The sequence below is a fragment of the Hesperophylax consimilis genome, chromosome 2 (genome assembly GCF_061612785.1).
Source record: "Hesperophylax consimilis isolate HC1 chromosome 2, BYU_Hcon_1.0, whole genome shotgun sequence".
Classification (NCBI taxonomy): Eukaryota; Metazoa; Arthropoda; class Insecta; order Trichoptera; family Limnephilidae; genus Hesperophylax; species Hesperophylax consimilis.
The window spans coordinates 45483855-45498006 of NC_142837.1; the positions used below are offsets into that span (position 1 = coordinate 45483855).

Genomic DNA, 14152 nt, shown 5'->3' on the forward strand with positions numbered 1-14152 from the left:
AATTATATGACTGCGTAAGTAAGCAATTTACACAAAACGAATGTTGCAAGACGCAAAACCCTGGACAGAATATTAAATTCGCTATAGTAAGGTAACGCTATGCAGCGAAGTTCAGTGTGGAACTTTTATGGGCAGAATTTTGCTGTATTCGGTCTAGGTCTATGTCGATTGCAGTCGATTGCTTACCGACCCGTGGGATGACGGGATAAGTTGAAATCAAGTGTTATTAATAAATGGCATTCGAAAACCGGATTTTTTTTGATAAATTATTATTTTTTTTTATTATAAACCCTATTTTTCGAAAAAGAAGGTAGGAGTGTACCATCATGAATAACATTTCTAATACTAAATAAATCCTAAGACAAGAAAGCAATCATGGGTTAATTTTGTTATCTTTAAAGTGGCTACCGTGATAATCCGAAGATAACTACAAACGCTTTTTGATATTGTTTATTGTCAAATTTCTGATTTCGTAGAGTTGTTTATCGAGATTTTGATCAATTCTGTGTTTGCGATCCTTGTTTGCCGATTATAAAACCAACATAAATTATTACAGATAAGCACAATCTTTCCTAGCCAAGGAATAGGAAAACGCACACTTTGTATCTTTCCAGCGAGCATTTGTTAGGTTCGAAGCATAAATAAACCACTCGGTTCGAAGTTTCGCTTGTTTGAGCCGCGAGCCGAGCACTGTGACCTGTGATTAGAACCGGGCTTACGGCAACGTCGTTATTGTTGTACACACTGTTTTGCTGGTAAGGCTCGTTGTTTCAGTTTGTTAGACGACTTATTAGCGAATGCAATTGCTCGATAATGGGTTTCATCGTCATATTGAACTTGATTCTGGATGTAATCATAAGTATTATTAAATGTACGTATTGCGTTCCGAATACGCGAATTATTACCAATGTAACTGTATTCTATTGAATTGTGACTTTTATCTTCGAAATTCGAATGCATAATATTACAATTATATTATTTGCCACTTCTTAGTGAATTTTGATTTGTGAAGGAAAACTAACAGTAAAAAATATAAAAAGCTTTATAAAAACAAGGTAGGTAGGTATTCCACGTACTTTGTACAATTATCTATGTTTCTTATCTGATTCTGGTTTTTAGATGCATGTTATTTACCTAAAGTAAAGCAACGGTGGCATTGGACAATAAATATGATAAATTCAACATGTCAATGAAACTCATTCGCCATTGTGGTGGCCAGGAACTATTGGAAGCTAATTACAGAAAAGAGAAATTAAAATTGAATTGAAATTTTTTGAATGCAGATCCATACGAAATGGCGTGTGTCGTGCCATCACGTTTTGCCAAACTGAAGATAGTTGAGGATGACTTTGTGGCGGCAAAACTGAAACAGGAGAAAATTCAGGCGCGTCATAAGGAGGCAGAGCTGGCCAAGCTCAACCAGAAGGACCTCTCCGAGAAGAAAATCAAAGCAGCTAAAACAACCAAGGTTATTTTTATTTATTGACTTTTAAACTAAGTCACATACACAGATTTTTATATTTGCTTCCGTAACATTAATTTGAATAGATTTTCTCCCCAAAATATATGAAATGTTCTAAAGAAAGTCAACATTTTACTACTCAATGCAAATACCCTATAACATTAATAATACCTCCAACTTTTCCACGACATTTCCCAAACATTCTGATGGCAGCATGCTACACTAACGCTTCCTAGCGGCATGAGTTGTGCGCCTTTGTTTTCTTTTATACATTTTAATGATTTTACTTTAATTATAGAAATTGAATAAAAAATAGATATTTTTGTTATTTGTTTTTGGGGTGTTATGCCGTGTTGCGCTAACTCCTTCTTTAGCCAACGTTTCGGTTGGCCAAGGTTGGTTAAGCCAACCGAAACGTTGGCTAAAGAAGGAGTTAGCGCAACACTCCATAACACCCCAAAAACAAATAGCAAAAATACTTTTGGCCGTGAAAATCTTAAATCATAAAAAATAGATAACCTACAAATGACCTAACTGCTGTTTTTGCTCAAACATAAAAACACATTAAAGCCGCTATTAACTCTGTCTTTGATGGTTTAGAAAGGTAATTCAATATTTTATAAATAAATATGTGTATAACAATTATTATCGTTAATTCTATTTATGTAAGCTTTAGTGAGAACTGATTAATATTATAGGGTATTTATTACAATTAATTATTTAATATTAATGCAATTCAAATCCCAAAATTTTAACTAACCTGTCAACGTTTTTTGGCATCCTGATAATGACTGAGTGTTTTTGTTGTTTGTAATTTATTACATCCGTAAACTGCACACACAGAACCTTTTGGGACATTTTTATATTTTATTTTATCAATATTGATCCAAATACAAATTAGGAAGCGCAAAACACCACCACAAATTACTAAATGAATTCAATTTGCCGCCATTGAAAGCAATGTCAAGGTCAATATGCTACACTTGCGCCTCTAGCGACCAGAGTTGTTGATACTGCCAATATTTTACTGGAGTTGGACGTATTATTAATGCTCTAGGGCAGGGGTCTCCAAACTACGGCCCGCGGGCCGCATCCGGCCCGCCAGTGTCTTCCATCCGGCCCGCGACATCTTATGACCAGTGTCATCAAGGACCCGCGACAGCTAATGGCTAAGACCTTGCTCAGAAGGGGTGAAAACTCCGCGAATTTTTTCGTGCGAATAAATAAATATGCTCGTTGGCGAGGTACTTGGCACCAATACATTGCGTCCACAAGTGCGCGAATATATCGAGAGGATTTTTTTCAAAAATCTTTATTTGATTCGCAATGAAATCAAGGTCTGAGAAACGAGTATCAAAAATTATCTTCAAAGTTACGTTATCTAAATCTATATTTTCATCCCTGAAAATTCTATTGTCTACCCCCCCCCCCCCCCTCCCTAGGACAGAAAATATGGGTGTCTAGAAATTAAAACGGTTTTGGCCCTCTGAACTCACTGGAGTAGTCAATGTGGCCCTCCGGCTGAAAAGTTTGGAGACCCCTGCTCTAGGGTATTCGCACAAATAATCCGTGCTTTTAGCACTTTGTGTAAACGTGTATGCGATCACTTTAAAAGCATGTGTATGACTTTAAAAGTGACACACACACCTATTATTCTATATATCTAATGTTGGAACTGAGATGCGAGGTTAATGAACTTTAATATTCACACATATATTAAATATTTGTTATGGTATTAAGTTGCCGAATTCTGCCTCACAAACGCAATTTAAAAGAAAACAACCTAATTTCAACTTAATTACTATTGGAAACAATTATTTATTATTGTAGAAAGCAATCACTTTGTGGTTTGACATATTTTAAATGAAATAAAATAATTTTTGTTTTAAAACCACGAGTTTTTAATAATTTTTGAACCGACCGGTTTCGCTTTACTCAAGCATCTTCAGGGTGCAAATTATTACGGTAATAATTTGTACCCTGAAGATGCTTCAGTAAAGAGAAACCGGTCGGTTCAAAAATTATTAAAAACTCGTGGTTTTAAAACAAAAATTATTTTATTTTATTTTAAACAATTATTTAAGTCAGGGAGATGTAAAACATGCATAAAATAGGGTTTTAAGTTATTAGTATGGGTTATTTTAATAATTTACGCATATTTCCTAACTTTCAAACTCAACTTTGAGAAAAAAATTGAATTTGAATGCATCTTTTACCATCTCCCCCGACATAAATAGTTGTTTATTGTAGTAATTAATTTGAAACCACATCCTAGATGCCAAACTGAGCTGGAAAAACTGGGTGGAAACTGTAGGCAAAAAGACCTTTGCGCTTATTTGGGAAACTAGACAAATCTTCGACAGAACATGGGTACTCTCACCCAGAATGATAGCTGTATGCAGTAGTGATGGGTCATGGCTCATTTTATTTAGAGCAGGAGCCACGGTACTGGCTCAAAGAGTCGACTCAATTGAACAACGGCTCAATTGAACGGATGCCGTGAGCTCAGAGTGTATGAGCAATGAGAATACTGCGCTCGCCCGATACGACTCCACCGGTATGGCTCCCCTGACAGGGCTCCCCTGATAGGGCTCTCCAATACGGCTCTCCCTCTCGGGGCCTTCGGGGAACCAAGGGGGAGTGGAGAGAACTGAAACCACCTTGGTAGATTCTTCCCTCTTGGGGCCTTCAGGGAACCAAGGGGGGGGTGGAGAGGAGAGCTGAGACCACCTTGGTGGACTCTTTCCCCTTACTACCTACAGGAAATCCAAGCAAAGAGGGACTTTGAACAGAACCCTAACCCAGAACACAGATCCTGAGGGACCCTAACGAAGCCTGAAAACAAACCCAAAAGAATGAGGTGAAATGCAAGAGAGCACAATGCGCCTAAGGTCCCAGTGCTCACTGGAACTATCCGTATACCATCTCTGTTTTAATAAATAAATAATTTAATTGTTACCAAGCTCTGCAGTGAGTAATGACCTAGTTCTAGTCGGAGACTGTATTCAGTAATTTGAGATTAGCACGTTATTATTACTGGATAAATATACAATGCATACTTAGTGTTGCATCTGAAAACTGCTCACCAATTACAGTTTCAGATGTACTTATAAATGGACTGTAAATACTTTAGGAAAAACGAAATGAAATTGTGTTTGCTGAAATTGGGTGATAGTATGTGTAGGAAAAAACAAGGTATGGAGGGAAGGAAAACAGAATGACCAATCGCTTACCACTGTATCTCTGCGAAGGAGCACACAACCCAATCACAATATAGTGAGTTCCCCCACAATACCTCGAGGTAATTATCGCCAAGACAAAGTGAATGAGTACTAAAATGATAAAATGCACTTCCAAGATGTTCAACTTCTTTCTTTTTACTTTTCAATGAGATTATGTACAAGAAAAACACCAACAACAATTTGCTTCCAAGGTAGCCAAATCCGTAAATAAACCACTCACTAGATCGATAACTCTGGGCTTTTTGTATGAATCAAATTATTTAACCATAGATATGTCTATATTTAGACACATTTTTGGCATGCAATTATTCTACAACAATGAGGATAGAGGAAACTCAAAAATATAATTCTCATTCAGAGCCTACCCCATTTATAACCCTAAAATATTTTAAAGATAAGTGTTTGTGAAAAAGAAAATGAAAATCTCAATTACTACCAGTATGAGTGGAAGATACTACCAGTATCGCCCTGGTGTAAGACCACCATTCAGAATTGAAACGTTGCTCCAAATGGCTTTAGCCGTGTTTAGTGACTAGATCTGAATAGCCAGGTACTTCCCCACCTTCCTCTTTCCCTTCCCCACTTACCTTCAGCCTCACAACATCCCCCAATTGGGGATGCCATAGTCTCACTGGCTCCAGACGGGAGCAGTTGGGACTCTTGTGAGGTATTCACTGTAAAAAAAAAAAAAAAATATTGAGCATTTTTATTTCAGCAAGACAATAAATTATAGACACAGGTTAAATCATTAGTGAATATGGTAGAGTGATAGAATTCTACCTTGCATGATATAATCACGATCCAGTACGGCCTCACAATATGCACAATCTTGGCAGGAACACGGATACTGTCTGAAGAAAAAAAGATTCACTTCTGCGGTGGAGTTAGATTAAGGCTATTACAAATTAGGGTAAAGGTTACGAATTCCGTTTCACTCTTAATACGCAATATTTCACTTTAAAATAAATGGATTTAGCTCTATTAATTCAAAACATGACTTATTATGTCGGGGGAGATGGAAAAATACGCACTTTTAATTTTAATTTCGTTTATTAAGTCACTTACGCGATATGTCACACGAGATTTCAAAGAAACAAAATAATGTGACATTTGCCGGAAATACCACAACTAGTTATTTACCTAGCCAGTGCGCGGGTTAGGTACAGTACCTACCTACGAACTAATTCAGTTAGAAAATAAAATCTTGAAAATATTAAATTAATATTTATAACCTAACCTAATCTAACTGTGAATTTCTATAGCAAAAAAATGCCCCTTTAATAACGCCTGCTCGCGTCCCCTTTAGAGTTACATCCCAGTTTTCAAATAGTATGTGGGCTACGCTAGGTTTGTATAGACTTGTTTGTGATTTAATTCTAATACCTATTTTCCATGTTCTAACCTAACCTAACCTAAACTACCCAAACGGAATACGTTTAATCACATTTTATTCTATTTGTTTGTTATTCGGGTTATTTAATTTAATTATATGTTGATTATTTGTTATAAATAATACATTGACTTACATATTAATATGGATTAATTATACACGATAATATTATTTATTTTATATGGCAATACTAATTTTTTTTTGGTTGGCAGCAGTGTCTATGAAATATTTTGTAGGTATGAATTACAATATTATAAATATAATCCAACTCTTGATATGAACATAGTCGCTTTCGGCGGCGCCGCATACTAATTGACATATCGCGTAAGTGACTTAATAAACGAAATTAAAATTAAAAGTGCGTATATTCCCGTCTCCCCCGACATAATAAATCATGTTTTGAATTAATAAAGCTAAATCCATTTATTTTAAAGTGAAATATGGCGTATTAAGAGTGAAGCGGAATAGGAGAAAATTAATCAAATTAGCACATTAGGAATAAAACCAAGAGAGATTCGCACCTGTTTTTTGTTACAAACATGTGTTCTATTTAGTGTTTGAGATGTCAAGATTAAATGTTGGCAACGCTTAATTTCTTAACCAAGCACTCGGCCCTTTGCTTTCGATTGAGAAATGAGAGCCACAAACTGACAATATATTAAAATCTGCCAAAACTCCACGACAATGGCATAGTTCGAGTTCAAAATATCAAACAACCATAGATGTACCACTCAGCCAGTACTCAGCTGTCAACAGTTTTTTCCAAAAACATTCAGAGTTTTTCAATGGTGGATGTGGTTAGTCAATAATGTCACATCATAAGCCATGCAAAATTAGCGTGTCTTTTCTTCAGTTCCAATTTTTCTATTGGAGTTATACTTCCCTGTCACAATCCTTCTTCTGTTATCAAAACAAATGCACTTGAATTTGCACTATTTTCTTGCCACTGTTCCAAATTTCAAAAACTTTTCCAGCAAGGTTATGGTTAGGGAGAGGTAGGAACTGGATAAATGACATCCTGGTAAGAACTAAGCATATTCTCATTTCAAAAACAAAACACTAAAGATGGGCTGTTTCAGAGAATTTGAACAATTCACCAATTTTCGAAGTTGATTTTCAAGTTCTATGAAGGTTCTATTCAAGTTTTGTTATTATATCACTACTGTCCAGATGTTTCACAAAACTGAAATAGTAACAGAACTTGGATAGAACCTTCACAGAACTTGAAAATTAACTTTGAAATTTGATGAATCGTTAAATTCTCTGAAACAACCTGTCCTGAGTATTGTACTTCCAGGATCTGATGGTATACTTTACAAATACATATTTTATTTTTCCACTATTTATTATATTTTTATTTTATTTATTAAAAATCTGTATTCCGGATGGCCAAGTTTGCCACTCGAAACTGGAAAAACCATGGCTATTTCTTATAAAATTAAAAACTTTAATTTACTTGTCATGAAAATTTCATTTGCCTCGTTAGTTCATAGCGAATTAGTGTACAATTCCTTTGGTGATCTTACTATAAAATTCACATTAAAAATGTCGAAAGAATTCAGCGAAAGTTTTTATGATTTAAATTTTATGTTAAATATCCCCCTTAGAACATATTAACTAAATTTTTAAAATTAAAAATCTACCCTTACTAAACTTGTTAAACCTGCTAAAAATACATACACTTGAAGATCGGCGAAGAATAAGCGATCTGTGCTTCTTTTTAAACATTGTAAATTCGGAGCTCGACTGTTGCAAACTCCTAGTCAATTTAAGAGAACCTGCACCTATTTCAATGTCAACATTCACAAACAAATTATGTAGTAAACTCGCCAATTCCTCGCCTACATAGTTTTGCAAACTTATATTAACATTTTTAATGTAATAAATTTGATGTTTAAATCATACTTAAAACAATTTTTTATGTTAAGGTATTATTTCTGAAAATTTCAGTTTATTATTTTATTTTTTATTTTATCCAATTTTAAACCAGTGTTTTTATAATTTATTTAATGCACAAACATTAAAATTAAATGAATATTATTTATTACAATTTATGACAGCTTCTCTGTAGGTTCTAACAAAACATTAAACCAGACAAGGCCGGCTTCACCACACCAACGTTGAACGGGCTTATAAGAATCTAATTAGTAAGACCGTTAGTGTTTTAAAGATACATTTATCTTAATTAAAGAAATATGTATGTTTAGCTTAAGCCTTCAGGCTAATTTGTTCTCTTTTGGGAACAACTCGTTGGTCTCGCAGAAATTGTATCTTCCTTACTGTCACGGTGAGAAATGTGATTTAAACGGTATTCGAAAACAGCACGCTCTATATTCAAATCTAGAAGTTCACTTCGGAAGAATTTAAGTGTCCACCTTTATGAAACCAAAGGTGTTAAATAAAATATAAAGGATATAAATATAATAAAATATAAATGAATATAAACATGTTATTTTTTTACATCCTGCATACCCAGCAACTGCATAAAATAATAATGCTTGGTTTTAGCCAAACCCTTTGTAAATATATCTGCTGGCATTTCAGCTGTTTCCAAATATTTCAGTTCTACAATTTTATCATTCACATATTATTTACAAAAGTGGTATTGTATGTCAATGTGCTTAGTTCTTTTATTAAAGCTATTATTTGAAGACAGCTTATAAGTGCACCCTGATTATCATTAAATAATGATATGGTGTATGAATCATTAGTTATTTCTTTTAACAAATTACTTAAATAAATAGCTTCTCTACAAGCTTCGGCTACACCAATGTACTCAGCTTCGGTGCTCGAAAGAGCAACTGTTTTTTTGCTTCTTTGCTTCCCAAGAAACAACACACCCAGCTAAACTATAACATAGACCCGTATAAGACCTGCGATCATTGATATTGCTTCTCCAATCTGCATCAACAAATCCTTCTAATTTTGAATTACCACATCTAGTATATTTCAATCCAGAATGTTTAGTTTTCTTAAGATATCTTAAAATTCGTTTAGCATATAACCAAGTTTCCTGGTTATGGCAATTGTTAAATTGACTCAGAAAACTTACTGCAAAAGCTATATCAGTTCTTGTTAACATCGCCAAATACATAAGTCCACCAATGAGCTCCTGATAAGGTATTTGACTTTCACAATTTTTATTTTCTTTGTTAATATTCAATTTAGCCTCTAAAGGTGTATCTGCTACTTTACAATCTGCCATGTTAAATCTATTTAGCAACTGATTAACATAATTCTCCTGACTTAAGGTAACTGAACCATTAACTTTGTCAATATTAACACTCATCCCTAAACAATTTTTGACCTGACCCAAATCTTTTATTTTAAATTTTGAAGCCAATGCCCTTTTCAAATCATTACATTCTACATTATCATTAGAAAACATGTTATGAAGCGGTGTTAAGTCTTATTTAAAAGTAATTATTTAAAACACCTCTTCAGAACAAGTACCATTCATAGCATTAATTTTGATTAAAATTATAGAGAGCACGGTCTGGCAACAAATAGACCGCCGGGCAGTCTATTGTTTGTTTCCGTTTCCTTTCGCTGGGTACTCTGGAATTGTTACACGAGCGGGACGGCCGTGTAATGATCGCACAGTCAATTAGATTATAATTCATTTTTACCCTGGATGGGCGATCGTATTAAAAAGTGTACATCAGTATTCCTGATGCGGGTTATTCGGTTCTTTTTTACAAAAACCAAGTCGGTGCAGGCTCTATTAAATAAACGTCCGTATAATGGATGACCGTGTGTGTGTTCGTGAAGATCACAAATAATGTTCTACTGAAGTTTATATACGCGATCCCTTGCAAATCGTTACTCCGCGGACTCCGGGAAATGAAGCATTCACCTCAAGTGGCGCGATACAAGCCGTATTTTTCTTAATAAGATACGGATAATAAAATCACAAGCCCGGACGGCACCCGCTCAAGTAATCTGCCGATCAGCTCAATGGATGGATTCGCTCCATTAATGTTACATAAACGATAGACCCGATACGCTCCAGAACCGCTTATCAGCCACCTTGTCGGAGACGCTGGACCCGTCTCCTGGACCAAAGCCCTGATGGTGCCAGCTCGATCTGTCTGGGACAGACCACCGCCGGCCGTATGGAAGCTCCCCGCTCACTTTCCGTAATTAAGTGGTTAATCAGTTTTAGATAGAATTAAGAACCAATTTTTGATCCCTGGGGGTAAGTGCCGAGTCATAATATGTAACATGTTTACTTAAATATATTCTCCATGTTTTATAATGTGCAAAAACAAAACTACTGCTTTCATTTCACTACAATCAGTAGAACCTGTAATCCTTTGTGTGCCCATGCCTTGGCGACAGTTTCATGCTCTGCCCATCCCGAACATTACTCGAGGACCGAGTATTGGCGCGCAGAAAATCTGCAAAGTTCGGGATGGCATTTAATATAAAATATGACCGGTAACAATTGGCGCCTCAACGTGTTTTGGCTCGTGGTGATTGCATGTTGTGCTGATTTTGGTGAAATGTTTCATGATTAATTGACATAATATTGTATCACATATGTCAAGTGATTTGAATATTGTTTCATAACCTCAAATACACTCAGTATTCTTGTAACGATAATTCATAATTTGCGTTATTCTATGGTAAAATCTTGCGTAAACTTTCATCTTTCATGAAATCTATGATTTATCTATGCTTTTGTAGCTGTCAAATTTTATGTCAACACTAATTGGTAAACAAGATGATTATATGGGAGGTTATGTCAAACTGTCTAATTCATAATTATTTACGATTATTTTACGATGTCATTCACTTGTTTGATCAAGGCATATTTGCGTTTTATAATATTATTAGATTTTTACGCTAATATACATAATATTAAAAACATTTATGTCGGCGTTCTACAATACAAATTATAAGTCCACATTACAATCGATATGCGTTTTAATTACTCGTAAGTCAACAAACACTCAATATTATTTATATACATACCTACGTCATTTTTTTTTTTCTCGCCCAAATTAAATGATATCTTTGATTGACAATTACATTAGGCCGACGTTTAATAACGTTTCACAATATAATAGGGTGGTCCATTTTTCGCAATTCTCATTAGGGTGGAGCATATTTTTTTTAACAATTTTTTTTTTGTTTTTTTTCACAATTGTACAATAGAAGTTGAGCTAATATTACGTCTAATGATACTACAGCCGTCAATGAAGAGTTTCTTTTGTTTTATAAACAAAAAAAATTAAATATTTATTTTTCTCTTCTTTTACTTCTTTCTTTCTATCTGAACATCAAAGAACGTAATCATGTCTTCACCAATACCAATACCAAATATCAATGGGGCTTCGAAGGAGGTTCTCATTAAAGAACTTAAAGACAGGAATATTGATCCATCGTCGACTTCTCATGAGTTACGTTTACAGGCGCGCGCTTATAATAAAGAGATTAAAATACCTGCTATAAGTGAAGTGAATTCTGAATCATCGGATTCTGAATTAGACGACACAACCATTAAGAAAGCCCACATAATTAAACAAACGAAGATTATTTATAGAGACTCACACTCAAATAACGTAGACGGTTGGAAACTGAAATATGACGGAAAAAGTAGTGTAAGGGAATTCTTACTATTAATTGAGGAGAAATGTAGGACAAAAAATTTTAACCAGGATCATCTTGTACGCGTTTTTCCTGATCTTTTAGAAGGTTTAGCACTCCTGTGGTTCAGGTCTATTTACACTCAGGATTTGAAATGGGACGATCTTTCAAAACTTTTGATAAGACAATTTGAAGCAAACGACCTTCAAACAGATCTTAAGGTAAAACTATTTAACATGACACAACCTAAAGGTATGTCAGTGCTAGAATTCACTCTCAGAATGAAATCATTAAACAATATGCTTGAAGCTAAACTACCGGAATTAGAACTTTTGCGGTTGGCAAAAAAAGCTTTATTGCCTATGTATACAAATTTACTAGTCTCAAGAGATATATCGACATTCGAGCAATTGACTACTCATGCAGGCAACTTGGAATCTTATGCATCACTGTCGGATGATTTCGTATCTTTCAACGTTTCTCAACCAAAAGTAGACTTACCTGTCACTAATAAACCGGAGAAATTTGATAGTACTGCTAGACAAACACCTAATTTTAATAATAATAATATGCATAGACACCAAGGTTATAACCAAAATCAGTACAGAAAACCAAATAACAACAATTATTCCAACAACTATACTAAAGTTAGTCTTGGAAACAGAGATAATAATTATAAATACAATAAACCGTCTTCTTCTACTTCTAACACATATACAAAAACTGCACACGAAAATTCTAGAACGTTTTACAATAAACCATTCTGTTCATATTGTAAACTATCGGGACACGTTATAGAAGATTGCAGGAAGAAAAATTCAAGGTCTAACAATCCTAAAGTGGGAGCTATCAATGACAAAGCTCATAAAAAGTCAAAAAACTAGGTCGGAGTCTCTCTTGCTACAAGCCGTCCTTGGCGCAGAGGAAAAGCGAGTGGGAGAGTTGGCTCCGAATAGTTGATAAATTTCTTTCATCCCCATCAACCGGAACAGTGGGCCCGCTGCCACGGGAGATGGCTATTGAAAATGATAACCGTCCTTATACTTATGTACATATTATAAATAATTTCTACAGTGGAATGCTAGACAGCGGCGCTTCATTGTCATGTCTAGGAGGCAATAGTTATAAAATTTTTAAGGAATTAGGTATTAAGTTAGTTAAAGTTAAGTTTAGTGTTTATACAGCGGACGGTTCAAACCAACCAGTCTTAGGGACAATGTCATTGCCGGTCACGTATAAATCATCCACAAAGGAAATTCTTTTCTACGTCATCCCGACATTGTCGCCTTCAATTATTCTAGGAGTTAACTTTTGGAAGGAGTTCCACATCGCACCGGAACTGTTTTCGAAAGCTACTCTTCCTGTTTCGGAAGGAAATATTAGTGGGTTGCGGGCTATTCGGCCAGCCTCATCCCTAACTATTGAAGAGAACAGGGAACTCTCTAAAATAGTTAAAAAATTCGAGTCAATTTCTTTTGAAAAAAAGGGGTTAGGTCTAACACACTTAGTTAAACACAAAATAATTACAACAGGACCACCCATCAAACAGCGGTATTACCCTCTTTCACCCGCACGGCAGAAACAATTAGAAACAGAAGTTGATGAAATGCTAAAATTAGGGGTTATTCAACCTTCTCGTTCACCATGGTCCAGTCCAGTAATAATTGTAACAAAAAAAGACGGAACAGCTAGATTTTGCCTTGATTCTCGAAAAATTAATAACGTCACGGTACGTGATAGTTACCCTCTTCCCTATATTGCGCGTATCCTAGATAAACTGGGCGGTGCCAGATATGTTTCCTCGATTGACCTCTCCAAGGCATTTTGGCAAATAGCCTTGGACAAAAAATCATGTGAAAAGACAGCATTTGTTGTTCCTGGGCGGGGCCTCTTTGAGTTCACTCGCATGCCGTTTGGTTTGAAAAATGCTCCTAGCGAATTACAAAGACTAGCGGATGCATTGTTTGGACCTGATTTCGATGATAATGTTTTTTGCTATTTAGATGACCTTATATTAGTATCGGAAGACTTGAAATCACATTTAAACTTGTTAAATCGGGTGTACGAACGTCTACGAGACGCGGGTCTCACCATTAACTTAAAAAAGTCAGAATTTTGTAAAGCCGAGCTTAAATACTTGGGCTATATGGTGGATTCCCAGGGACTTCGCACTGATCCAAGTAAGATAGATAGTATTAAAGATTTTCCTATACCGAAAAATGCTAAACAAATTCGGGCATTTGTTGGCCTGTGCGGTTACTTTAGACGGTTTATCAAGGGATTTTCAAGCATTGCAGCTCCTTTAACAAGTATTACTGGTTCAAATAAGGGAATTAGTAATTTTAAATGGTCACCGGAAGCTGAATCCGCATTTATTGCACTAAAGCAAGCACTTACTTCTGCCCCAGTCTTAAGTTGTCCAGATTTTTCGAAACCCTTCGCTATACACTGTGACGCAAGCTCCGT

General features: G+C 35.4%; 1 protein-coding gene across 4 annotated transcripts in view; it reads left to right on the forward strand.

Moving 5' to 3' along the window:
* The first annotated feature begins 430 nt into the window (after positions 1-430).
* Positions 431-14152, forward strand: part of LOC149426062 (G kinase-anchoring protein 1-A-like) — a 31893-nt gene continuing 18171 nt past the window's right edge. For 3 of the 4 annotated variants that reach the window (XM_089645629.1, XM_089645638.1, XM_089645646.1), the window contains exons 1-2: positions 431-871; positions 1284-1468. In XM_089645629.1, coding sequence (XP_089501755.1) covers positions 814-871; positions 1284-1468 — 243 coding nt within the window. In that variant the 5' untranslated portion in view covers positions 431-813. The remainder of the gene's footprint in view (positions 872-1283; positions 1469-14152) is intronic. The other variant, XM_089645650.1, reaches the window with a different exon arrangement.